The following is a 25,055-nucleotide window of genomic DNA, read 5'->3' on the forward strand; positions in this document are numbered from 1 at the left end:
TTTTAATATACAAATGAAATACTCTTGACGATGATTGACATGTTTTTTGTATTGGATATTATAAATTACCAGTAAACAAAAGATTATTTTAATATTATTAATAACTATTATTTTAATGGAATTGGATGTTTAGGGATAATTATATTTTTATAGTTTATGATTATAACCACTAAGGCATCATTTTATGATTATATCAGATCAGATATAGTTAGTTAGTTATTTGTTATTCTTTTTTCTTCTACAGTTGCAATACTTATTCAATCAATCAGAGAAATTAGAGGTGATGGATGGTGGAAGTCAAGAAATTGTTCAAATCACGCAAGCAAATAACATGGAAGACATTTTCATAGATTTACAAGACAAGTGCCCGCTCATAATCCAGAATAAAGTCCAACAACTCTTCAACTACATCAAAAATCGTTTTCTCGTAGCTATTTCCATCAGCAGTTGGAACTTTTATTCTTCTCCAACTGCGATTATCTGGTTTTGTGGACAGAGGGTTTTGAAGTATGCGGTGAAGAGAGCAATGGACTGCAAGCTGTTTGAGATGTTGATATGGGTGGTTACAAACCCAAATATAAGAAATGATTCTCTAAGTAGTCGGAAGAAGTTCCAACTGCGAGTAGCTGAGACATTGGGTCTTAGTGATGATAATGATGATGATGATGATGATGATTATGATGAGGGTGTAGTCTCAGATAGAATACGTGCTTGCTTAGAAAATCGAAGTTTCCTATTGGTGCATGATGGTCATTGGGAACACGATGATTTGGAAAGCATGGGAATTCCAATTTTCAGTAGGGGAGGAAATTCTTCTAAGGTTGTAGCACTTTCTTCTACTAACCTAAGTTATTATTTCCCCTTTGCTCTCGAGAACATGTGTCACTTGTCACATGAGGAAAGAATGGATTTGATTTTAGAAGAGTCTGCTGATATAGCTTATTCCCCAAATCTGAGAGGTCTTATTACCCCAGAGGTGGTCATGGAGTGCATCTTATACTTCTTATTATTTAGTTCAAGGAAAATCGAAATAGAAATTTTGCTAAGGTATTGGTATGCAGAAGGGTTTATTGGCGCAGATGATGATCTAGAGGCATCTTTCAAGTTAGGGAAGGCCCTATTGGAACAGCTCCACCACCATCACCTAATTCAATTACAACAGCAACATGTTCAATTTCCAACCCTATGGGACTTCCTAGACTATCACATAGGAAGAAGTTCTCCTAGATTCCTAATGATATACGGTGATATAATTGTTCCGCGTGAAAATCCACCACAGTGGGAAGAAATAGAAAGGATCCAATTCTATGGTATGCCTAATAAATATCCAATGTCTCCTCCAAAATGCAGTAAGCTCTCTACAATTGTTGTCGGGGAATCATTTTCTTCATTCAAGAAGTTCTCAGAAAACTTTTTGGAGCACATGGAGAGTGTTCGAGTTCTTGGCCTCATGGATACAAGTATCTCATCTCTGCCTTCCTCCTTCCCCTGTTTGGGCAGTAGCCTTAAGATACTAAATTTAAGAAATTGCGGGCAATTAAGGCATCTCCAAGTTTCTTACTTGCGAGCGTTATCAAAACTTAAGGTCTTAGATCTTTCAAAAACACCTTTGGAAGAAATCCCAGAGGAATCTTTTGAGGGACTGCAGAGCCTTCGACTCCTCGATCTTTCTAAATGTTCTCAATTATCCTCACTGCCATCATCAATATCGTGCTTGAAAAACCTCGAGCAGCTCTTGCTTGGAGGTTGTCAAAATCTAAGGGTACTACCTTCTTCTCCACCACCATTCAAGCAACTCCTACTATTTGATCTTTCCTATGCTGATTTCACTCAAATCCCAGAGCAATTCTTCCAACATATGAACAAGCTTCAAGATCTCAACCTCTCCTTCGCTCATAAGTTAACATCCTTACCAACCTCCATTCCCAATCTTATCAACCTAAAGAAACTGAACCTTGAGTCTTGCTCAAACTTAAGGACTGTGGTTCCTAGTTTGCTACAAATCTCATCGTCGCTTGAACAACTCGACCTATCAAATTGTACTTCCCTAGAGGACCTCAATAAAGATGTTTCATCTTCATTTGGTAGAATCCTCCCAAAAATCAAGGTTCTAGGGATTTCTCAAACCCGATCAGATAGGTTTTTCTCACTCAAAGGTTCTCCAAGTTTACAAACCATAACTTTGGTCAAAAACAGTAACCTTGAGGTGCTTGATCTTTCCTATACCAAAATCAACCGGTTCCCATTAGAGGGTTCCTCGAATCTACATCCGTTGAGGCGCTTAAACCTGCTAGGAGTGAAGCACATTCAAACAGTTAATTGGGAAGAAATAAGGTGGTTACCGCGAGAGCTGAACTGGGATCAATGTGATGATGGCACCACATTCCATTTGCATTTTCCACAAACAAAATGGAATGGAGATGGTAACAACAATGGAATCTTTATATCTGTAAGTAATGCCAGTATTTTTCGATCTCTTACACCTTCATCTCAACTTTGGGAAAAATATTTGTTACGATTTAGTGTCCACATTTGCCCTTGTGTGGAACGAAGCAAGGGCAAAGATGTGCCTTCCCAAAGAGAGAGATCATGCTACAAAGATATCTACAACTCTAGAACAAAATCTCTTGCTCATTATTATGAAAGGAGGATGGAGATTGAGAGAGTTAAGAGATATCCAAAAAGTATCTCCGGAATTCTCAGTCACACACAATTTTTCTCTCTCCATGATGAAAGTTCGGTTAAGAAATTATCCAATTTGGATATCGAAAATATGGTAGAGTTGAAAGAATGTCGGTTCGAAAAATGCTATGCAATGGAGGTCATCTTTGATGTGCAAGCTGGTGACAAGGCTAAATACCAGCCGATGTTGAGGTGCCTAGAGATCATATGGATCTCTAAACTCATGAAATTGACGAACGTATGTGTTAGTGTGGGAATACTGGAAAGAGGAAGCTTTGGTGTCCTCAAAAATCTGCATCTAGAGTATTGCCCACGAATTGTGAATGTTTTCTCATCTGGTGTGTGTTTGGAAAGCTTGGAAGTGCTCGAAATTAAATTTTGTGGTAGACTACAAGAGGTCTTCTCGGGTGAGGCAAATGGAGAAAGTGCGTTGCAGAAATTGCACACTTTGTGCCTTTGGGAGCTTCCCAACTTGAAAAGCATTGTTCGCGACGTGTCCTTGACATCCTTGAACAGGGCCAAAGTAAAAGGATGTCCAAAGCTACGCAAAATTCCTATTCTTAGCAGCGCTAGCAACAGCAACAACAATAATCTTGAGGTCACAGGCGAGTCCGAATGGTGGGAGCAACTGCAATGGGAAGACACAAATGTCAAGCACAAAGTCTGTTTCAAAAGGTTGCATTCAACAAGATTTCCCAAACCCACATAAGGTAATAGAATTTTTTTTTTCTCCTAACGATTTATTTATGTTATTTATTGTTCTATTCATAGTTTTGAAATTCGAAAACTCGAACCAAATTAGAAGCCATGGAGTCTCAGTCAATATAAAATAACAAAAAATATTTAAATTAGTTTAAAATTATTGAAAAATCTGAAACTTAGTTATATTTTTCAGATATTTTTATGGTTTTTTGCTCTAAAAGAGCATTGACAGGTCAACTTTCGAGTTCAATCGACAAGTTTTAAAACTATGGTTCTATCATGACTCAGGGTGGGCCATCAGAAGTTCAGAACATACTTTGGTAGATCTACACATACTTGTAGTTCCCTTCTGATCATAATGTATTACATCTCCTAGAGAACTTTTGATCGATCTACCAAAGTGGTTGGTTATGGATCGACATCTTGGATTATTATGTTATTACATGGATAGTGAATGTCATATTTAATGAATTCCTATTATTTGCATAATATATTAAATTGAAAAAAAATTAAATAGAAGATAGAAATCAAAAGATTTGATATTGTGCATGATCTCATGATGAAAAGTGATTTATTTTGATGGTTATTGCAGGAAAGAGTAAGAACTAGACCTTGTGGCTTTATCTGGTAAACACTAGCTTCTCTTTAATCTCTTCCATTTCTGGCCAACAACTTAATAATCTTTGTTATATGTAATTTGAAACATTATTTTGAAAATTTACCAAGACCAAGATGATTCACTCGAGTCATCTCAATATCCTTCGTGAACAAGACGAGATGCCTTGACTGAGATTCACCTCTTCCAAAATTGAGTGAAATTTAAGCAATGGATACTCCATCTAATACATTTGGTTTCGTAATCACATTATATTGAACTTTACTGTGATTAGCAAACCAAACGAAGGTATTGGGGCAAGAGCAATTGGATTATTATGGTCACTAATAAAGATTTTTCGTTACTAATTTGAAACAAGTTTTTTGTTTGCTTATCTAGATACACTCATTGAGCATATTATGGTCACTAATAAAGTAAATTTAGTTTTCATAATAGGGAACATGCAAAAGGTGCCCAATGTGTCAATGGGGTTGTTTGTGTAGATCCACTAGACTATGGAGTATGGAGTGAAATAAATGGAAGAAGCCGGGGTTGTTCATGTTCAGACATTTATTATCTTATTTGGATGGTTGAGGCCATTTTATTTTAAATTCTCATTATGCTTTAAATAATGCTGGTATGTATGTTCTTATTTGTATTGGATTGTATGGCTTGTTTTATACCTTGTAATATTTGTGACTATAGGTCTAGTCTTCTATTGTGTATGAAATACTTCTATTAAATGAGAGCATGTCTTTCATGTATTATTTGTTACTTACATGTCCTCTTTGTCACTTATGTCTATTAAATGATCATGAAATATATTATTTTTTCTTGCTTTAATGAATTATGGTAATTTATTTTTTAAGAAAATGTCTGAGAGTCAGAACGAAGAAACTGGAATACATTCATATATAAATTAGAACAATTAAACACCAAATGGAACAATTAAGAAATGAGTCTCTCATCCAAATTCCTAAAGTTACGCCCTGAAGAGATCTACATATTCGCAATGCCTCCTTATATATAACATTTTATCCTAATGGCAAAACCCAATATCACAATTAACATTCAACTCTCTGTAATCAGTGGTTTTACAATGAAGTTCAATAAAAATAAAATTATTAAATCAAACTGAAGAAGAAGAAGAAGAAGAAGAAACCAAGTAATGCTCATTCTGTTATCTGCACTTTCCCCTCCTTTCTCTCCCTAATCTCCCAACTTGATAGATCCTCACCCTTCTTTACCAAGGCACCCCAAATTCATATTCAACCATCTTTGAATAACAGACACCCACCTTTTTTTTTTGTGTGTGTGGGTGGGTGGGTGGGTGGGGGAACCAAGAACCACTGCTCACATTTCATCACACTTCAGCAAAGCTAGAGCCACCACACCTAGATCGTGAGCTACCAAGAGATGACGCCCCATTCCTCAGTCACTAAGCTAAGAATCGACAACTCTTCCTTTTATTAGTGAAAACAATCCTGGAAACTAAGCCTTAAAGGGAATCTCACCACACCAAGGATCTTCCTAAAAGCTCACCTTTCCCCCAATTTGAATGTCATTCATTTATGGAAATCAACATAAACACATTTTTCTTGAACCTACATCACTTGAGGCGCTTGAACCTACTAGGCGTGAAGCACATTCAAACAGTTGATTGGGAAGACATAAGTTGGCTACCGTGAGAGCTAAACTGAGATCAATGTGGTGATGACAGCATATTCCATTTGCATTTTCCACAAACTAAATGGCAAGGAGATGTCGACAATGATGGAATTTTTATATCTGAAAGTAATGCCAGTATTTTTTGATCTCTTACACCTTCATCTCAACTTTGGGAAAAATATTTGTTACGATTTAGTGTTTATATTGCCCTATTGTGGAACGAGGCAAGGGCAAAGATGTGCCTTCCCAAAGAGAGAGATCCTGCTACAAAGATATCTACAACTCTAGAACAAAATCTTCTGCTCCTTATTAAGAAAGGAGTATGGAGATTGAGAAAGTTAAAAGAGATGCAAAAGGAATCCCCAGAATTCTCAATCGCACACAATTTTTGCTTCTCCATGATGAAAGTTAGGTTAAGAAATTAACCGATTTGGGTATTGAAAATATAGCACAGTTGAGAGAATGTTTAATGGAGATCGGGTTGATGCTCACAAGTCTTCTCAAAAATCATTGCAAGGAATTAGTTAGGGCAAGGACAAAGAGGATGGAAGAGGCATTACAAGCATTACAAGGCTTGATTGTGGAAATACAATACAAGGAGGCCGTTCTAGAAGATTTTAAGACCAACTTTGGAGATGTCAAAGCTTCACCAAGGATGGTCAATTATCTTCTTCTGCAAGGGAGTGTTTTGGAAGATCAAGTTGGATGCAAGGGTTAATTGGGAATTTCATGTTCTAATAGTCCTTAGTTTTAAGTCTTTTAGTTTCTAAGAACTAATTAGACCCAATCTTGATCTAATTTGTCTATAAAATGGCACCTCATGTTGTATTTAGGACAATTGACAATTTACACTTTATGAGAGTTGAAGCTTCTTCAAGAAGTTTGCCTTATGTTCATGTATTCTTGTTTTTAAGTTCTTGATCGATTGCATGAATCTTCGACATATCAAAGGAGTGATCAACCTTTGTGGCGTCTCAAGATTGGGGTTTTAAGGACTTAGTTTCCTTAAGGTTCTAATCCGATCATCATCACTTTGTTCCTAAGTAATCTAACACGTTTTGAAGACATCGAATTCAAGTGTTCTTCGAAGAGGTTGTCTAGAGAATTTCATATCCATAATATCATTTAAAGGGGTTTCATATGAAATGAAATTTTTTATCTAAACAGTCATTTTGAGTGAAATTGTCAAAGTCCACCAACCCAACATTAAATATTTATTCATTGCCCTAGAACCAGCTCCACAAAGGGTAAATCACACTCTCCATGTGCTCACCATTACTTCCCCTTGTCTTTGATTATTTATTGCTATAAGTTTCTCCAAAAAGATGGGGATGGATGTCTGTATGTTGATTTAGTTGTGGGGATATTAGTGCCTTCTTTTTTGTTATTGAGAGTTTTCTCTAAGTGTGCAGACTACTCTGATGTTAATATTACGATGAATTTTCAGGTGTGTGAATTTATCATTTTTTATTGCTATTTTTTGTGATTTTATCTTTAATAACCTTCTTATCGGGTCCATGAAATTTGGCATGGAGAAAGTTTTTTTCTTTGATAACAATGGTAATGTAGGGGAAATCCAAACTTTGAGGAAAATAAGAGGGCACGATAGAGCAAAGAGAGTTAGAAGAGATCAAAAGCATCACGACCATTTGCTTCTGATTGTGTTTTATTTCTAAGCAATTATGTGACTAAATTTCATTTGTAGGTGCACAATTGCTTCAATTAGAGTTTGTTTAATAATGAAATTTCAATATATAATATAAATTTTGAGTTGTTTAGTTTAATTTGGAGCTTGTTTTATGATTTTTCTTTTGTTTTTTATTTTTCTAATTTTTTTATTACTATTTCATTCATTGTGATTGGTGAATTAGAGGACCGTCCTATTGTTTGTTAAACCTCCATATTCGACGGCCATACTCTATGGATTTTTTTTAATTTTTTTTTTAAGCTCATTCTCCAATAATTTGATAGTTCAGGGCTGTCAAAAAAAAAATTCTACAAGAAGGTATTGGACGGGCATATTTGACGGGATGGTCTATCAAATTTCTCAAAATTTGACGGACTAAGACCATCAAATATGGGCTTTTTTCACATAGTGAGAAGACGAAGGGAATGAAAGGGGATCGTAAGAAATGTTTGGTGGCCTTGTTTGGCTAACCGAAAGGACCCACACCATTGTACAGTAAATGATGGCTGTTATGGCTCCAACGAGAGAGAGACCTCCAGTTGAATTAAGGTTGGGGAGTTGAGCAAGAACAATACATAAGGAAGTGAAAACTAAATACCATTCAACGATCGATAGTGGATGCAATGAACATGAAGGCCCACAGACTATTTGAAAGAAGAGTTTCATCGTCTCGCCTCCTATGAGAATCAAGGCTGTTCCGGTCCCTGCTGAAAGGTAAACTGTGAGGAAGACACCTAATCTTTCACCTAAAGAACAAAATAAAATTAAGCAAAATTACAGACAATGTGATAAACCATGTCGATATTTGTACTTCAAACCATAAACATCTTTCATTGGGCACAACTTATGAGGATTGGGTTTTAGCTTCCCGGCTATAAAAGCACTTTTGGAAGTCAAAGAATTTTCTGTAGTACCCAATTTTTCCTTACGGATTATGTGAGAATCCAAAAGGAACTAACATGGTTTTAAAGCTCGGTTTCAAGTCTCATCTCGTCCGTGCCAGATACCGAGTTTTCTCGGATGAGTTTTCCAATACATTTGAGACGTCTCGTTCAACAATGAAAAAAATGAACGTTTGTTTTAGATCTTGTCCGATACATTGACTTGTCCATCCATCTCGTCTATGCCTGATACCGAGATGACTCTGGTGATACATCGCAATCTCGGACGAGTTTTGAAATCATGGGAACTAAACAAGCAAAAAAAATTGTGACGACAAATGTCCCAATTTGTTGAACTTATTTATTAGAAATGTCCATCTTGATTTCTCTCGTTCTCTCTTCACACATATCTCAAGGGGAAACTACCACCAATCAAACACAATGTAGTATCCAAAAGTTGCATTTTACCAAACATTGGATAGCTTCTAAAAGCACTTTCGAAAAATCTCTTATTTTTTTCAAAAAATTAGGTGAACTTTTCAAAACTTGGCGATTAATTAATATAAAAAATGTCGATTTCCCAAAAAGCAATGACTTTTACACTATCCCCTCCACTCGATTTTTTTGGTTTATCCCTCAGCCCAAAATTTTTTGGAAACTTTCCTAAATTTATCAATATTGACCCCTGAATAATTTCTGAATCCGAAGTTGGTTACTATGTTTGAGACCCATGGAGTGAAATGTTCCAAAAGCGCACACTATCCCAAAGATTGGAGGTTAGCTAATGTTAATAATAAATAAATACTAAATACAACATTTATAAGTTAGATTTTTATCTACTAGAAGAATTATACATCAATGAAAAAGTGGGTGATGGAATGATAAACTCTCACCAAATGCTGCTTGTGAAAGTTCTACATATCTGTTGTATCTTTTACCAGGAACTGCTTCATGTAGCTGGACTAGAATCCACAGAGTATAAAGTTCTCAAAAGTAGGCTATGGTCAAGGATATTACCCCCCAACTCCTACAATTAGCCCAAAACAATATATAAAGTACTACAAGAAGGCATGCAAGATATCCATCGACCACGTTTTGATCTTTCTCATTTAAATTAATTAATTTTATGATTTATATATATATATATATATATATTTACTTTATATGAAATAATACTTTACGATTAAGCATCAATTAATCTAGTTCATAATATAAAAGGTTCATATTTTACGGCGTGACTGTGTATATATTATTATAATGAGAGAAAGGTGAATATTGTTGATTGAACTTTACGTTAATTAATATTTTAAAATTACAAAAATACATTTAAAGTAATATGTGAGTATTATTGATGAAAATATATATTAAATAAATTTTTATATTATAAAAGTACTCTTTGATATATCTTTTGCATTTTAAATAATTTATTAATAATAACATAAAATAAAATAAAATTTATGTTTTTTAAATTTCTCTTGACAAATAACAAGATATACAGCAACATAAACTTATAATTTGGAGGTGTCTTCATTCTAAATGAAAATTATTCTTTCCTTCTAACTTTTAAAACATTTAAAATGTACATTAGGGTTGAGAAAATTTTCTTAGAGATTTCTTAAAAAATATAAATATATATATATATATACCTCCCAATCTTAGTGTTACCTTTGATGCTCTAATTCAAATTCCATTATAGATTTAAAAAGGGCCCACTTGCATGTTGCATCCAGTTCTTGGTCGAGTCAAAGATTCGATTTTGACTAAGTTAAGTCAAGTCAAATCAAATCACGTTTCCCCGTATTTTTCATATAAGGAATGTAGTACTAAAACCTGTGTTTTTCCCAGCCTTAAACGAATGGTTGAGAAGCGAGAATACCCGAGAGATTTCAAACGAATGTGATTAAAGGAAAGGGTAAATTACATTTTCACCCTTATAGTTTAGCTTTATTCTAGGTCGACCCCCTAAAAAAAATGGTATTTTACATTTTATAAAGATTATTTTTCCGTTTGTGAAAGGGGAGGCAAGTGCAATTATCAAAAGATTAGGAAGTCAACATGAAATTATGTCAAATTACAAGGGGTTAAAATGTAATTTACACAAAAAGAAATATGTGGTTTTCCTCTTATCTCAGCCGTACATTTGAGGAGAGTCTCAGACCTCGTTTGAGGCGAGAAAAGTTCAATTATTTTTAAATAAAGAATTTTAATAATACCCTTGTAAAATTAGTGATATTAGGCTTACCACCTTGTAAAATTCAAGATTAGGTTTACCCCTTAATCAATAATGAAATTCAAAAACTAAAATTACTGAATCAAAATTTAAATAAAATCAAAATATTATCCTTAGTTTATCGAAAAAGTAAATCTAGTCATGCATTTTAGAAGGATATAAACCTAATATAACCAATTTTACCTCAGGTAAATTTAATAGAGAGTTGCTATTAGCACTACAATTTTTACTTATTATACTTTAATTTGTGAAATTAATTATCTGTCACACCCCATTTAAAGATTAAAATACATTATTCAAATATTTCAAAGGTTTGGCTCAAATTATTATCTCAACCTTACAAAATATTATTATACCACTCTTTCAAACAATTCCAAAAATTGTTTATGATTATGAAACCCTCAACCCAAAAATAGAAATCTAGCAAAAAAAAATTGAGATAGGTAGTAGGATCCATTTACTTATTTTCTTTACTAATAGGGGTGTAATAAGTAAAAGTAAAATTTCTAAAGTAAACCCCCCACCCCTTACTCATAGCTGTCTGGCAGAAAACCCCAAATTGACCATTCCCTTCTAGTTAAACCACTGACATTTAAAGTCAATAAACAAAGGGTGAATCTCTAAATTCTTTAAATTGAGGGGATTAATATAAAATAAACCTTATTCTTTAGGAATTTAGTCAAAAACATTTATTAGCTTTACCCTCATTCAAAATGCAAGATTAGGTTTACCATTGACCGAAAGTCAATATCTCTTTTAATCGATCAATTAAAAGAGAAATTTTGATTTTCATTTAAAATCCCCCCATCAAAAAATTTAAATTATAAAATCAAAATTTTCACCTTTAATTTCATGGAGGGTATTAATAAAATTTCCTTTAATTTAAACCCCTTAGACTTAATTTCAATAGTCAAGGGGTGAAACTCTAAAATATATTCTTTAACATTATATGGGTGAGGGGGACTTAGTTAAAATATACCTTATTCTCAAAGGATATCATTGCAGAAAAAAAAAAAACAAAATTAATTTAATTAAAAAAACACAAAGAGAAAAAAGATTAGGTAAGATAGGGAGGAGTTTAATTAACTTACCAACCAAGAAAAGAGAAGGCAACAGGCAAGAGAAGAGCTTGAAAACCAACACCAGCATTCAAGTTATGAAAAGCTGCATAGTGTGCGTTTCCATTACGAGATTCAGTGATAGGCAGCCATGCGTCCTGTGGATTGAGCTTAGTGAGATGGCCGACCTCTTCAAGATAGCCTTTCATGTTGATTAGAGCTCTCTTCATAGGTGTTCCTATAGGACTTAGAAACCTTGGAGATATTAATGAAGTTGGTGTCCATGTTGAAGATGATTTTGTCTCCTTTGAAGTTGGTCTATGAGGTGATCTTTGACCTGTTGGTGTTAGTATTTCAGGTGTTGATGACACTCTTGGTGTTGCTGGTATCGAAACTAACTCCATTTCTGGTCTCTCCTCCATTAATAAACCTCTCTCTCTCTCTCTGTTCTCTGTTTCTCTCTTGTGGAGAGTGTGAGAGTGAAGTGGAGGTGTGGAGATTTATATATAAATAAATGGGTGTGATTTGGAGTTTTAGATATGGTACTCTTTAGGTTTGGTGAGCATTTGAGATGCCTCCCTTGTATTTTAAAATTGATGATGGTTTCCCTTGATCGGTATCTTGTTTAATAGATTGATTTGAAATGACCAAAATGTCCTTGCCTTCAACTTATAATCATCGTCTAATATAATAAATAAATTTTACTAAACTCATGGACGAGAGATCTTAATACGACTATGATAATACATATTAATAAGAAAATACGAGTAAAATAATATATATCATATTTACAAAAAAATTTAAAAGAGCTGTTATTGGTACTCCAATTTTTATTTATTACACTCCAATTTCTTAAATTATTTATCACACCCCAATTAAAGATTGAAACACACTTTTCAAACATAACAAAGGTTCGGCTCAAATTATATTCTCGAGATTATAACATGTGTTTAAACAATTTCAATAGTTATTTATAATTATGATTAGCTCATATAAAATCCTAAACCCAAAAAATAATAATCTAGCAAATATGTGTGTGTGTGTGTGTGTGTGAGAGAGAGAGAGAGAGAGAGCTAACTTTCATGGGTGTAATAAGTAAAAGTTGGGGTGCCAATATCAACTCTCAAATTTTAATAGCTTTTAACTATTTAAAAATAATAATTTATGAAAGCTAGTATTTCCACACTAACTTTTGCTAATGCCACATCAACTGTGTGCAATTCTTTGATAATTTACATAAGAATTGTCATGGCAATAGTAGCTCTCTAGTTTATTTATCTCTATTTTTTTTTTTTAGGTTGAATTAGATGATAAAAAGTAAGGTGAAAATTTTTACCATATGATGATTACTTATTTTGGGAAGAAAATTTAAAAGACAAGGCATTTAGGTCATTTTCAAAAGTATTTTAATGAAGACCAAGGTCAAGGGAGGCATATCATTAGATGGAAATATGACTTTAAAACTTGTTTTTACGTCTCATATCGTCCATGAATAAGATCGAGTCATCTTATTCAACAATGAATGCCCTCCGTCTTATTTGAGAAAGACATTAGGTTTGAGATGACTTATCAATCGGTCTCATTAGTGGACGCTATCGAGACAAATCGGGCCCACTAATGGTGGGAAACATCCGAGGGTAACTCAAATATTCTGTACCCGAAGAGTTGAGTAATGCTATCCAACTATACCTCAACTTTTGCCACGTGGTACGCTCTCTCGGGCCCACTAACGCTGAATAGTCCATCTTTTAGTCGACCAAAAAAAATGAGAGTAAGTTTTTTATGTAGATGTATTTTTCCTATAGTGTATATGAGACTTAATCATAAACACCATTTATCACTGGAAGAATGGGTCCACATCATTCCCCACTCTGCTCTGTACAGATGGCATCATTTTATTGGATATCCATCAAGTACAATAAATATGTACCCACATCAAATTTTCTAAAAATCCAATCTCATTGAGTGGGTCCAATTTGTATCACACTTTGTTGAATGATGGCCAACATCAAACCTTTTGTATCACATGAGACATCAAATTCATGATCTCCATGTTTTCTAATAAGTGGGCCCATAGCATTTAATATTTAATATTCCAAAAAAAATGATTGGGCCCACCAACATAGTTTTTATGGTCCAAAAACATAAATTAAAGGATTTCTGAGATATGTTTTATAGACAGCTTTTTCTTTTTTCTTTCTTTATGTTTCCCAAGCACGCCAACCCATGCCATGATAGTCCCTGAAAGAATTATGACCCATCTTGGAAAGAAAATCCTATTCAAAATGTTGATGATCATCATAGAATGTGTGGACCCCTTAAAAGATACTTTTGTATTTTTTTGCATTTTGGGTAAAATGGTTGTACCACTTTTTAGAAATTTACTGTTTTTAGAGCTGTCAATGGATTGGATCAAACCCAAAATCCAATCCCTTCTGAACCGATTAAATTTCTAATTTGGATCAAGGACTATCATTTGGATTCTGGATCCAAATATATTATATGAGTCGTGATATTTTGACTTACCCACATGGCATACTTAGTCGACACCCCTGACATGACAAGCTCGAAAATCACAGATCTGCTTTCCTCTGCTCTTCTCGAGATACAGAACTGCACTTTTTTATGGGGAACCATAATTTTGTGTCCCGATGATAGTAGATCTACAGTTTTCGAGTCTGTCATGTTAGGGGTGTCAATTAAGCATGCCACATGGGTAAGTTAGATTATCGTGTTGATACTTGATACTATGATCTGGATTCACAACTCATTTTCATCTACTAATTGTTGATTACTAATCTCACTTAAGCCTAGAAAAAGAAGAATGAAGTTTGCTTATATTTTGTATATAAAAATCAGATTTAATCTTTGCTTGGAATTGATCCACAATTGTTATTGGATCTTTTTTGATCTTATTATTGAGACCCAATAATAAAACTCTATTGAACAAGGATCTTGATTCGGTCCTAATTGAGCTTTTTTATTAATAACAATTTTTGAATAAAAAATACAAATCATTAGAATTCTTTGGGTAGTCTTAGTATGCCCCCTTAAACTTATAGTTCTCTTGAAAACTAATAGAAAATTACTTAAATACCCTCTTTTCAATTTCTTTCTGAAAATCTTTGAATGTTTTCTATAAAAAATCCATTGTCTTCAATCTATAGGACAAATATTTTTACTCTCATTTTCAATATTAAGATGTGCAATTAGGTTTTTTTTTTCCAACAAGATCAATTTTCAAAATTAGTGTTAGCCAAACGAGATTTTAGATTATGAAAATGTGTTTCAATAATTTGATTTTGATAATTCATAATCAAAATCGATAATCGGGTTCTACAACTCGAGCCAAACGCCCCCTAAGATTTTCATAACCAATTCAAATATTGTATGAATTTGATTTTAACAATTTAGAAGCAAATTTTTGAGAAGGACCAACTTCCAATCTGTTAGATCAAGGTTTAGGAGAGAGCAAATCCCTAGGTCTAAAATTGGCCGACTCGACTAGAATGTCCAAAGAATCAAGCCCATCAAATGATTCACGAGTGAACTCAACTGAACTAAATAAATATGAATTAATTTTATTAAATATTTAAATTATTTTTAATAATTTATTTATTCTACAAAAAAAAAATTAAATATAAAATTTTCTAGTTTACTCAACTATTTGATTCAAAAAAGTTGTAAGTAGGGTTGTCAATGAGCTGCATTTTGACCAGCCTGACCTATTGTGGGCAAGGTCAGTAGTTATTGGGCCAGGCCAGAAAATGCTTACTTCATGTGTAGGACTGGGTTCGGCATTACGAGCCAGGCCAGTCAAGTGGCTTGCTTCAGCCCATATATATTTATATAAGGAAAATTTAGACTCAATTAGCCTTGGGCCAAACCCAATTTAAACCAGCCTATTTGAAGACTAGGCCCAGCCCATTTAAGGCCTTAGTTGTAACTTGTAAGGCTGAAATGAATTCAGCCCATTATTAAAAAGATAATAATATTTATATGAGACTAGTAATAACTGTAAACAACTACTAAACTTGTTTGAACAATTGTTATAGTCTGTGATTAATATTTACTTGGGGTGTAATAAGTAAAATAAATCCATAAAGAGTCTGTAGGCGTGCAAGGATGTCTGGCACGTGTCCTGTGTTTATTCTAATTTTTTTATTTTTGGGTTAAAGTTATTTATAATATTCACATCGCACTATCATTTTCAAAGAAAGCAAAGAAGGCTCGTTTTTCAAATACCGACAAATTGAATGGCAGTGTCACGTGCAAATCATTACCGTTGCACGCAGTCTTCTCCTTTGATTCCATCAACTTTGACTCTCTATTGAGTGTGGGGCTGTAATTTTTCCAAGGCAAGGAATAACTGTTGACTAACTCAACCCAACACCACTTAGATGTGTTGGGCTGTCGATGAATAGTAATCCGATCGAATACAAGAATATTTGAATTAAAAAAATATTTGATATCTAAAATTTCAACACACTTGAAATTAGTATTTGAATTCGGATTCAAGTATCTTATCAGATATTCGAAAATAAGGGACCAAAAATCTAGGGATCAAAAGGTTGTTTTAAAAGATTGTAGATCCTTCCTCCAGAGATCTGAGGGGAATTCGAGGAAAGACTAAAAATTGTTCCTGGTTACTTCACTTGGCGCACTGGTAAAGTGTTTATTGATTGGGTCATATTTGATTTGAATAATATATATTAGGATATTTCCCCACTTTAACCAAATGTTTCCTACTAGACAAATGAGATTTGTAGATTTTTTTTTTTTTTTTTCCACTTCTTAATCACAACAAGTCACCAAAGGAACATACACCAAAACACACTATGAAAGCTTTTTATTTCATGATTATATGGGTTAGATCCACTTTGACACATGATCACTTGCAATTGAAGGTGGAAAGGGGATAAGTAATAGAGAAGCTTTCCAGTAGAAATAAAGATTTCAATCGATTAGTCATACCATTAAAGATTAAGCATTCTGAACAATAGAAATAATATAAATTTTATTAATAAAATACAATTAAAACATATTAAACAACATAAGTAAATAATTAAATAGAATGTTCGTCTACCAATTTGTAAATTTGGTAAAATATTTAATATACTTGTAAAATGTAGTGTAAACAATAAGAGCATTGAAGAACACGCCAATATAATCATCTTGGCTATAACAATCGTTATTCCAATACTTAATTTATGTAGAATCCCACTAATTTTTTCCTGATATTATAGTCAGTATAGTATACCACAGGTTAACCGTTGACCAAGGTTCAAATGCATGAACCAACTATGTCAGGCAGTTGTTTGACAACTATAGACTTTAGTAATCACTAACAAGCCAAGAGACACTTCCCGCATCTTATCCTATCATGCAATACAATGTGAACCTCGATCATTTTACACTATACAATAGATACTAAAATACAAACAAAGTTATTGATTAAAAATGGAAGGAATATCCTGAATATCACAAAAGATGGTGTTCTCTAAGTGTCTCATACGACAAAAGAGATCAATCACCTCTAGTGTTATTCTAAAAAACACATCGTATCCGAAATAAGAGTGGTTACTTTTCTAGGCGTTCACTAGCCCTTTAATAGATCACATAAATATATATATTTATCTACGTAGTTATTTATGTATATAATTTTTCTATCATTTAAAATACAAAAGATGTATTTGTGATGAACCTCCATTTTTATTCAATATGTCCCTCAATTTGTCCATCCATCTATTTTGACTTGTGTGACATAGCCAACAACGATTTTCATTCTTTCAATGGAGTCACTCAACACATACTACAACCAAATATTGGAGAAATCTTTGATTTCTCTACTATCAATCAATTAAAAAAACACTCATTTTGATTATCTTTAAACATCAATGCAAGTATTAAAGTATAACAATTTAATAATATTTGTACATCATTCTTATATTATTTATAGAGAATCAAAGAAAAAAAATGAAGTAATAATTTTCTTAAGAAAATTATAAACATTTGTCAAAACATTTGAAAGTTGAGACTCAATTACTACTCTTTACTTTGAAATTTTGACATTGCTTCAAGTAAAATACATGAAATTTTATTATAATATTTATTTAATAATCATAACTTACATTTTTTAATACACTTTTATCATAAACAATTCATATGCATGATTTTGGACACAAATTACATTCGAATCTATATAATCAAGGGAAGTTTATAAAAAAAGAATCACACCTATTTTCGTTTGTTACCAAACGATTATTAATTTATGCTGTATTCCCAAAATATTGTAATATGTTTCTCATGAGATGAAAATGCCCTTAAAAGTAAGAGTCAAAAAATCTGACTTGACAATGACATGAGCAGATGGCAGGTTGGGAGATAGAAGAAAGATGACAAAAGATTGCTTTACAAGCTTTCCCCTTCTTCTTCTTCTTTGTCTGTGTGAGTTTTTAGAAAAACATATTCACTATCATCATCTTCTTCTTCCAATTTATTTTTCTTCTTCATCCATGTGATCAAGGTTCAGAGCATCTTCTTCTTCTTCCTTCTTCATTTTTCTTATTTCTTCTTCTCTACTCCATTTTTATTGTTGTACAAGGACGTATTAACAAGTTGTTAAGTAAAGGGTAAAGACATTTTGATTTTTTTTCATCCACCAAATGAAATAAATGAAAGCTTCCTTTGATTCCCTATTTTTTCATTATTTTTTCCTTAATACAATCTGTAAGCTTTCTTTCCTCTCCCTTATTTTCTATTTTCATGTAGAATTTGTTATCACTTTGGGAAAGATTTATTACATCCTTATATTGAATAATCACATAAAGAGTCTTGAAATTTCTATCATCATATGATTTTTTAAACATAACAAATATTAATAAGTTTCGCCCTAATAACCAATTTGTGAAAGATCTATGTACACATAGTGTGGACATACTTGTCTCTAAGTGTTAACAAAGCTACGACATAGTGATGACAAATAATTATTGTAGGCACATAGTTCCTGATGCCCGCGAATTACCTTTTTTTTTTAAAGTTTAGGATTCTTCGGAGTCACCACCATTCATTGAATTCAGGGGTGTTAATGATCACTGAAATTATGACTCTCTAACTAGTATTTGATTCATATATATAAGTAAGTGGTTTTGTCGAGAAAGGGGAAGATATTACACACCCCAATCTCCCATCTTGAGGACGATTGTTTTCTACTTTAATAACGTTTTTTGAAATTTGAGAATTTGATCTTATTTGAATCCTTAGATTGTAGCCAAGTAATGAATTGATTACAATAATGGCACATGTATAGAGTTGAACTTCCAAATTTGGATATTAGGGAGATCAAAAAATAGTTTTTAAAATATTGAATTTAAAGTGGGCCCTAATATCTACAAGATACCCTGTTCCATCGTTTATTCTGATCTTTCGAGTATGCAATGTCTAAGAGGTGTTTTAGTCTATCCTAATAAAACATAGGGCTTTAACTACGACTCTACTCTATGAATTGAAATGAAACTAGAATTACATAATTGAAATATTTTTAGGTTTCGCATATTTTACCTTTGTATGTATGTAGAATTTCGACAGCTCTTTGGTATTTCAGGATTATGTTGACCACACTTTGATATTTTGGGAGTCGATGTTTGGGTAAAACTTTGGCTATGTGAGTGATTGGGAGGCTCATTGGGTTAGTAATTAGGTGATAAGGACAAGTGGGTAACACTTTGGAACAATCCAATGGTGTTTTAGGAATTTCAGGCAAATGATTGATAGTATTAAGGAAAAGTGGGAAATGGATTGGGTAAATGGGGTAGAGGTTCAACTGCGTAGGTAGTTGTGGGCACGAAGATTTGGATATGGATTAGTAACTAGGAAGGTATGGGTAAAGTGTGTAGGATTAGGTTTTATCGGACAAGGATTTGGCAGATTGGATGGTTGTCGAGAGAGTTACAAAACTTCTGGATAGAATAAGAAAGGCAAGCAAAATGGCAAGGGAGTAGGTGGGAGAAATAAGGCAAAAAAGGAGGATATTGAGGTGTATTAAATGAGGAGAGGAGGACCCTTATTTATAGTGTCAAGGGCAGACATACCTCGAAGGTCGGTTTGTCATCTTATTTTGTTAGTTTATAGTGCATGCAAGCGTTTGATGAGCCGTTAAATGACATTCAACTGACATAACTGACCTTAAAGGTCAATTTTAACAAACTTTATATCATATCTAAAATTTATGGGGGGCCACAATGAATGAGCTTGGACTCGGGCCTTGAATAATGTTGGAATTGGCCCTTTTAGCCTATTTTGGGTTATAGGACTCTTGGGAAGGGTCTAGAGGGCTTGAAATTTTCTAAAATTTTGGGATATGTGTGGGAATGGTTTAAAGTATTTAGGAAGTGTTTAAAATGTTTCGGAAGGCTAGGGTTTTGTTTGGGAAAGGTTTAGAATATTTGAAATGAATTTTTAGGGTTTTTTAGGATTTTCGGGCAAAGTTTGGGAGATTTTAGGATTTATGTTTGAGTTTTAGGGAATCTTTGGGGAAGTTTTAGAAGTGTTTCGGGACTTAGGTTGGGCAACTCCCTGATCTGGAGTGTATGCAGAACCATCGAATGCTGTACCGAGCCTAGAAAAGTGTTGCACAATTTTTTGGGTTTCTACAATTATTTAAGGGTTGAAAATATATTTGCCTTCAAATAATTTTCAATCGTTCAATCATTCAATCGGAATCATTCTTAAACATACTTACGACTTAAGACTGCAACCTAGGTAGGTTAGAGGGTCAACCCAGGTTCAACCCAAGTTGTAGAAACCTGAGCTCAAGTCAACTCGACCATCGGCTTATAACTCATTAACCCAAGACCAAGCTTCTAAAATTGGGTTAGCCCAAGTTAGGTAATTTTTGGCAGGTTGGCTCATTGAGCAAGCCTAGTTTCATTTTAATCAACACATAAATTTTATTTATATCTTAAAAAAGAAATACAACATATTAAAAAAAATTACTAATAAATAAATTGGCACACAACCTCCAAATCTATCATTTAAGTAATATTTAGACAACTTATATTAAACCAAATCCCACATTAATAACTAATAATTGTCCACAAGCCACATTAATAAGATAAAATAAAAAAAGTTATATTTAAAAAAAAATCTCTATGATGCTTCTCTCTACTCCTTAGTTCTTAATGTGAATATTATTCATAAATAAAATGGTTAGTACATATCAATTATTTAAGGGATAATACTCATAATATAAAACTTATAAAAATTTGTTCAAATATTACTTCGATGAAAACAATTCCTTTAATTTGTAACACTTGAAGTTGAAGCTCCAAGAAAGAAAGTTCCAATATCTTCTGTTATACCTACAAAATAATCTTTTTGAGATATTAACATTTAGGAAAAATAAATAAATAAATGTGAATATAAAAAATAATTAAATAATAGAAATAATTTTACATGACTTTAACTCCTCAAGATCTTCTAAGTTTTCTTCAATTTTAGTAGGTGTTGACAAAGTCCTTAACCAATCTTGAGCATAAACTAAATACTCCATGGTTTTTGGAGTTACAGAACTTCAAAATGGGTCAAGTATATGACCCCTAGTAGTAAAAGTTGATTCAAAAAACACAATTAATAGAGGAATTGATTAAATGTCTCATGCCATGAAATAGTAAATGACATGTAGAAGCTTTTAAACGTCCTCTTCCAAATACCTTTCCAAATCATATTTTGTTGCAAAACTTTCTTCTGTTTTCAAGAAGTTGCACCAATCTTCTTTAATTTCATCAAGTACAACACTTGCATCTCCCACATCTTCTATTTGATCTTTCTTTTTAACTTGAGATGAGTCAACCTTCATTATTGAAAACAACTCCAATGATGAGTAGTGTTGGTATAGGTGATTTAAGGTATCTTTAGCATTTTCAATTAACTCGTCAACCTTGCTATTATAATAAAATTTTGAAAAGTGAAATTTCACATACACCAACTTATAGCAAGGATCAACAACTGATTAATTTTGTCTACATTACAATATTTCTCAAACTTTTCCTTCGGGTCATATAGTGAAATATATATAGTCACTATTTGACCATTTCAAGAATAGAGATTGAATTGCATTCACCTCATATATTAGAAGTGAAGTGACGTAGTTTGATCCAAACGCACGTTTTATTACATTATAAAAATATTCTAAGAACTTGAGGAAATTTTTGGTTATCACTCAATCTTCCTTAGTTGAAATCTCATGCTTACAATTAGCTTCAATTATAAAATTCACATCTATCTCTTTCAATATCTCAAAAGCCTTTTGAAAATTAATCGCAACATTTAACATAAGATAGGTGGAATTCCATTGGATTTGCATATCCAAGCACAAATACTTTTTAGAAGTAATTCTTTTTTTCACAACATACTTGTTAAATATTTGCAATCTTGAAAGATAACTCGTATATTTCACATTTTTGCGAATGCGAATAATTGACTCAGATGCCTCATCGATACCATCGTTCACAATAAGGTTCAAGATATGTCCAAAATACCTTATACGAAAGAAATCCCTATTCAACAACAATCATTTCTTCATCTTAAATTTTGATCTCAAAGTTTTTGTTGCCATGTTATTGGAACTAGTACTATCCATAATAATTGTCAACACATCATCAATTCCCCTACCTAACAAGCACGTCTCCATGACTTGTGCAACAATCTCATTCAGATGTGGAGTTGGAAGGACACAAAAGTTTATGATTTTCTTTTGCAACCTCCAATCTTTATCATGTGTCGCAAAACACATATATCCAAGGTTTTGGGTAGAAATCCATAAATCAATTGTGAGACACACTTATGACTTCAAGGTTCTAAAAATTGATTTCAATTTCGCTCTTTCATTTGAATTGAATTATTTACAAATGAATCAAGGTTTACTTTTCAAACTCGAAGATGAAATTTTTTTTTCTAGATTTGAATGTTTTTTTAAAGTTTCTGAGTGTTTTCCGAGTTTAAAATTAAAATTTGAGGGTTATGTATTGAGTTGGTATTTCAAATTTTGAGTTTGGAGAGTTTCTAATCTATTTTCTATAGGATTTCTAAATACCTACAAGATTTGGTGACAAAAATACATTTTTATAGGGTTTAGAGTTAGATTATGTCTCTTTTGGATAAAACCCATTTCTAACTAGGTTTTAAGTTGTTTTAAATAAGATTCAAATGATTTTTTATTTGGATTGAATTTCTTTAAGTTATGTAGAATTAAAATTTTAATTTTTTGAAGAACCCCTAATGGAAAGTTTATTTAATTATTTTAAATTCTTTAAGACTCTCGGTAGAGGGTTCTTTAACAAAATGTCAAGTGGGGCCCATTTGAATAAATAGGTTGCCAATTGAAATTGGGCCCATGGGATTAATTATTTATATTTATTTGTTACAAATTTTACATTGATTTTGTAGACACCTCATTTTCGCACTCACCTGATTAATCAACTCGTCAACCCGATTACAACAGTTTCCAATAATTGATGAATATTCCAATATTTTTATTTGTTACTAGATGTGTTTCCAATGCTCAGATGAGATATTTCAAACAAGTAAATATTAGAAACTATGTTATGCAAAGAAAATATGACCCTAATAATATAGAAATCATCATTAAAAAAATGGCCAAATTATCAAAGATATCATTGATATCAAAACACCCTTAGAGCCTACATTACGCTTAGGAAAATCTTTTTGAACACATAAAACAATAAATTAAAACTAAATAAAGTATTTCGCTAATTTCTACAAAATTCAGCAAAATTATGAAAACGCCTTTCATAGAGCTCACAATCATTTCACGCAAAAAACTTATAAGTGACAAAAACCAATACTCATTAAAATCCTTATGAAAAACTGATTCCAAAATATTTCAAAACATCAAAAATCAATCTCTCAATTCAAATCCATCTTTGAGGGCAAAATGATAATTTTTCGACCCTAAAATTAAAATTTTGAAATTAATAATTAAAACATTAATTAATGTAAAGTGAAATATTAATAAATTAAATTAAAATTTTTCAACAAATAAAATCAATTAATTAAGCTCACGAGTCAAATTTTAAGTGGTAACCCATTTATTTTAGTAGGACCTACATGATATTTAATAAAGAACCCTCCATTGAGGGTCTCGAAGACTTAAAAATATAATTTAATAAAGAACCCTCCATTGGGAGGTTCCTCTAGAAATTAAAAAATCTTCATTCTACGTAAGTCAAAATTTAAAATTCAAAATTTAAATAAAACCTAATTAAACTTTACTTGAAACAACTTAATCTTATCTCTAAGTGACTTAATTCTAAATCCTAATATCCCAAAAGCTCTTTAAAAATTGACTTCCACCACCTAAATTCGCAGGTTAAGAAAAATCCTAGGAAAGAGATGCCAAAAACTCTCTTAAGACTTTTTAAAATCCTAAATATAAAGTTTTAAGTCCATATCTAACACCCAAATCCTATTTTTCAACTAAAAATTCTTAAAACACTTCGAAAAGTAAAAAATATTCAGATTTAGGAGAAGAAAATCTCATCTCAGAGATCAAAAGTAGATTTAGCAACGAAGAAAAAAGCGAAAAGATTCACACGAGGAATGTTCTCTGTTAGTTTTTAAGGGAATCAACCGTCGTAATCATCCAGGTAAAGAAGATAATCTTTTTATTTTAATTTTTAGGTCATTTTTTCCTACAATGTAAATTTTTTAGGAAAAGTAGAGACCGACGTTCATCGAACATGATTGGTGCCTAACACCTTCCAATTTTGTAATGTGATCCTCAGATCCATTTTTTGTAGTTTAGTACTTTTTATCTATTTAAAGTCATGTTTCAGATCCTAGACCGTAAAACTAAGTGATGACTCCTAAAAAAATAAAAAAGCGGATCCGTACCCACGGATCGAGGATGTTTTCATATTTATTAAGATTTTACTTTTCATTAATTAAGATTTTTATTATTGGTTTTAGATTTTTGAATTTTAAGATTAGAAAATTATCATTTTTCCCTCAAAGAGGCTTTTGCATTAGGAGATCATTTTTTGACGTTTTGGGATATTTTGGAATCATTTTTTTATAAGAAATTCTTTGAGAATATTTATTTGTGTCATTTATCAATTTTTTACCTGAAATAGGTGCAGACTCCACAAGGGGCATTTTGGTAATTTTGTCAAATTTTGTGAAATTGGTGAAATAATTTATTTAGTTTCAAATTGTTATTTTATGTATGTAAAATAATTTTTCTAATTGTAATATAGCCTCTAAGGGTGTTTCGGCATTAGAGGTATTTTGATAATTTATTCATTTTTTGATAATTTTTCTCGTAAAACTTCTTTTTGTTTTAGAACGATGATTTCTATGTTTTGAGTCACATTATCCTAACTTAGAATAGTTTATAAGATTTGTTTGCGTTGAATATCTCATCCGAGCTTTGAAAATATGTCTAGTGAGGAACAAAAATCATAAGAATATCTATCCATCATCGAAAATCGCTACAATTAGGGTGTCTATAGATGGGTGTTCCCCCTCTGGTGGA

At 32.5% G+C, this 25,055-nt stretch overlaps 1 protein-coding gene and 1 pseudogene across 3 annotated transcripts; one reads left to right on the forward strand and one right to left on the reverse strand.

Annotated features, from left to right (window-relative positions):
- The first annotated feature begins 275 nt into the window (after positions 1-275).
- LOC147405035 (uncharacterized) lies at positions 276-5,232 on the forward strand. 2 transcript variants are annotated; one of them, XM_086441156.1, is made up of 3 exons: positions 276-3,392; positions 3,977-4,011; positions 4,436-5,228. In XM_086441156.1, exon 1 carries the CDS (start codon positions 284-286, stop codon positions 3,389-3,391), a length of 3,108 nt encoding a protein of 1,035 aa, XP_086297282.1. In that variant the 5' UTR covers positions 276-283; the 3' UTR covers position 3,392; positions 3,977-4,011; positions 4,436-5,228. The 2 variants fall into 2 exon arrangements, with proteins under 2 accessions (XP_086297282.1, XP_086297281.1); XM_086441155.1 differs by having other exon boundaries at positions 3,977-5,232.
- A 3,584-nt stretch (positions 5,233-8,816) lies between these two features.
- On the reverse strand, positions 8,817-11,947 carry LOC147405036 (lysine histidine transporter-like 8; annotated as a pseudogene). The gene is made up of 2 exons (XR_015177273.1): positions 11,537-11,947; positions 8,817-9,242 (listed from the first exon to the last, which is right to left on the reverse strand). The product of XR_015177273.1 is annotated as a lysine histidine transporter-like 8 (transcript).
- Positions 11,948-25,055: the final 13,108 nt, after the last annotated feature.

Source organism: Akebia trifoliata, chromosome 4 (assembly GCF_017979445.1).
Source record: "Akebia trifoliata isolate Shusen 1 chromosome 4, ASM1797944v1, whole genome shotgun sequence".
NCBI classification, from domain to species: domain Eukaryota; kingdom Viridiplantae; phylum Streptophyta; class Magnoliopsida; order Ranunculales; family Lardizabalaceae; genus Akebia; species Akebia trifoliata.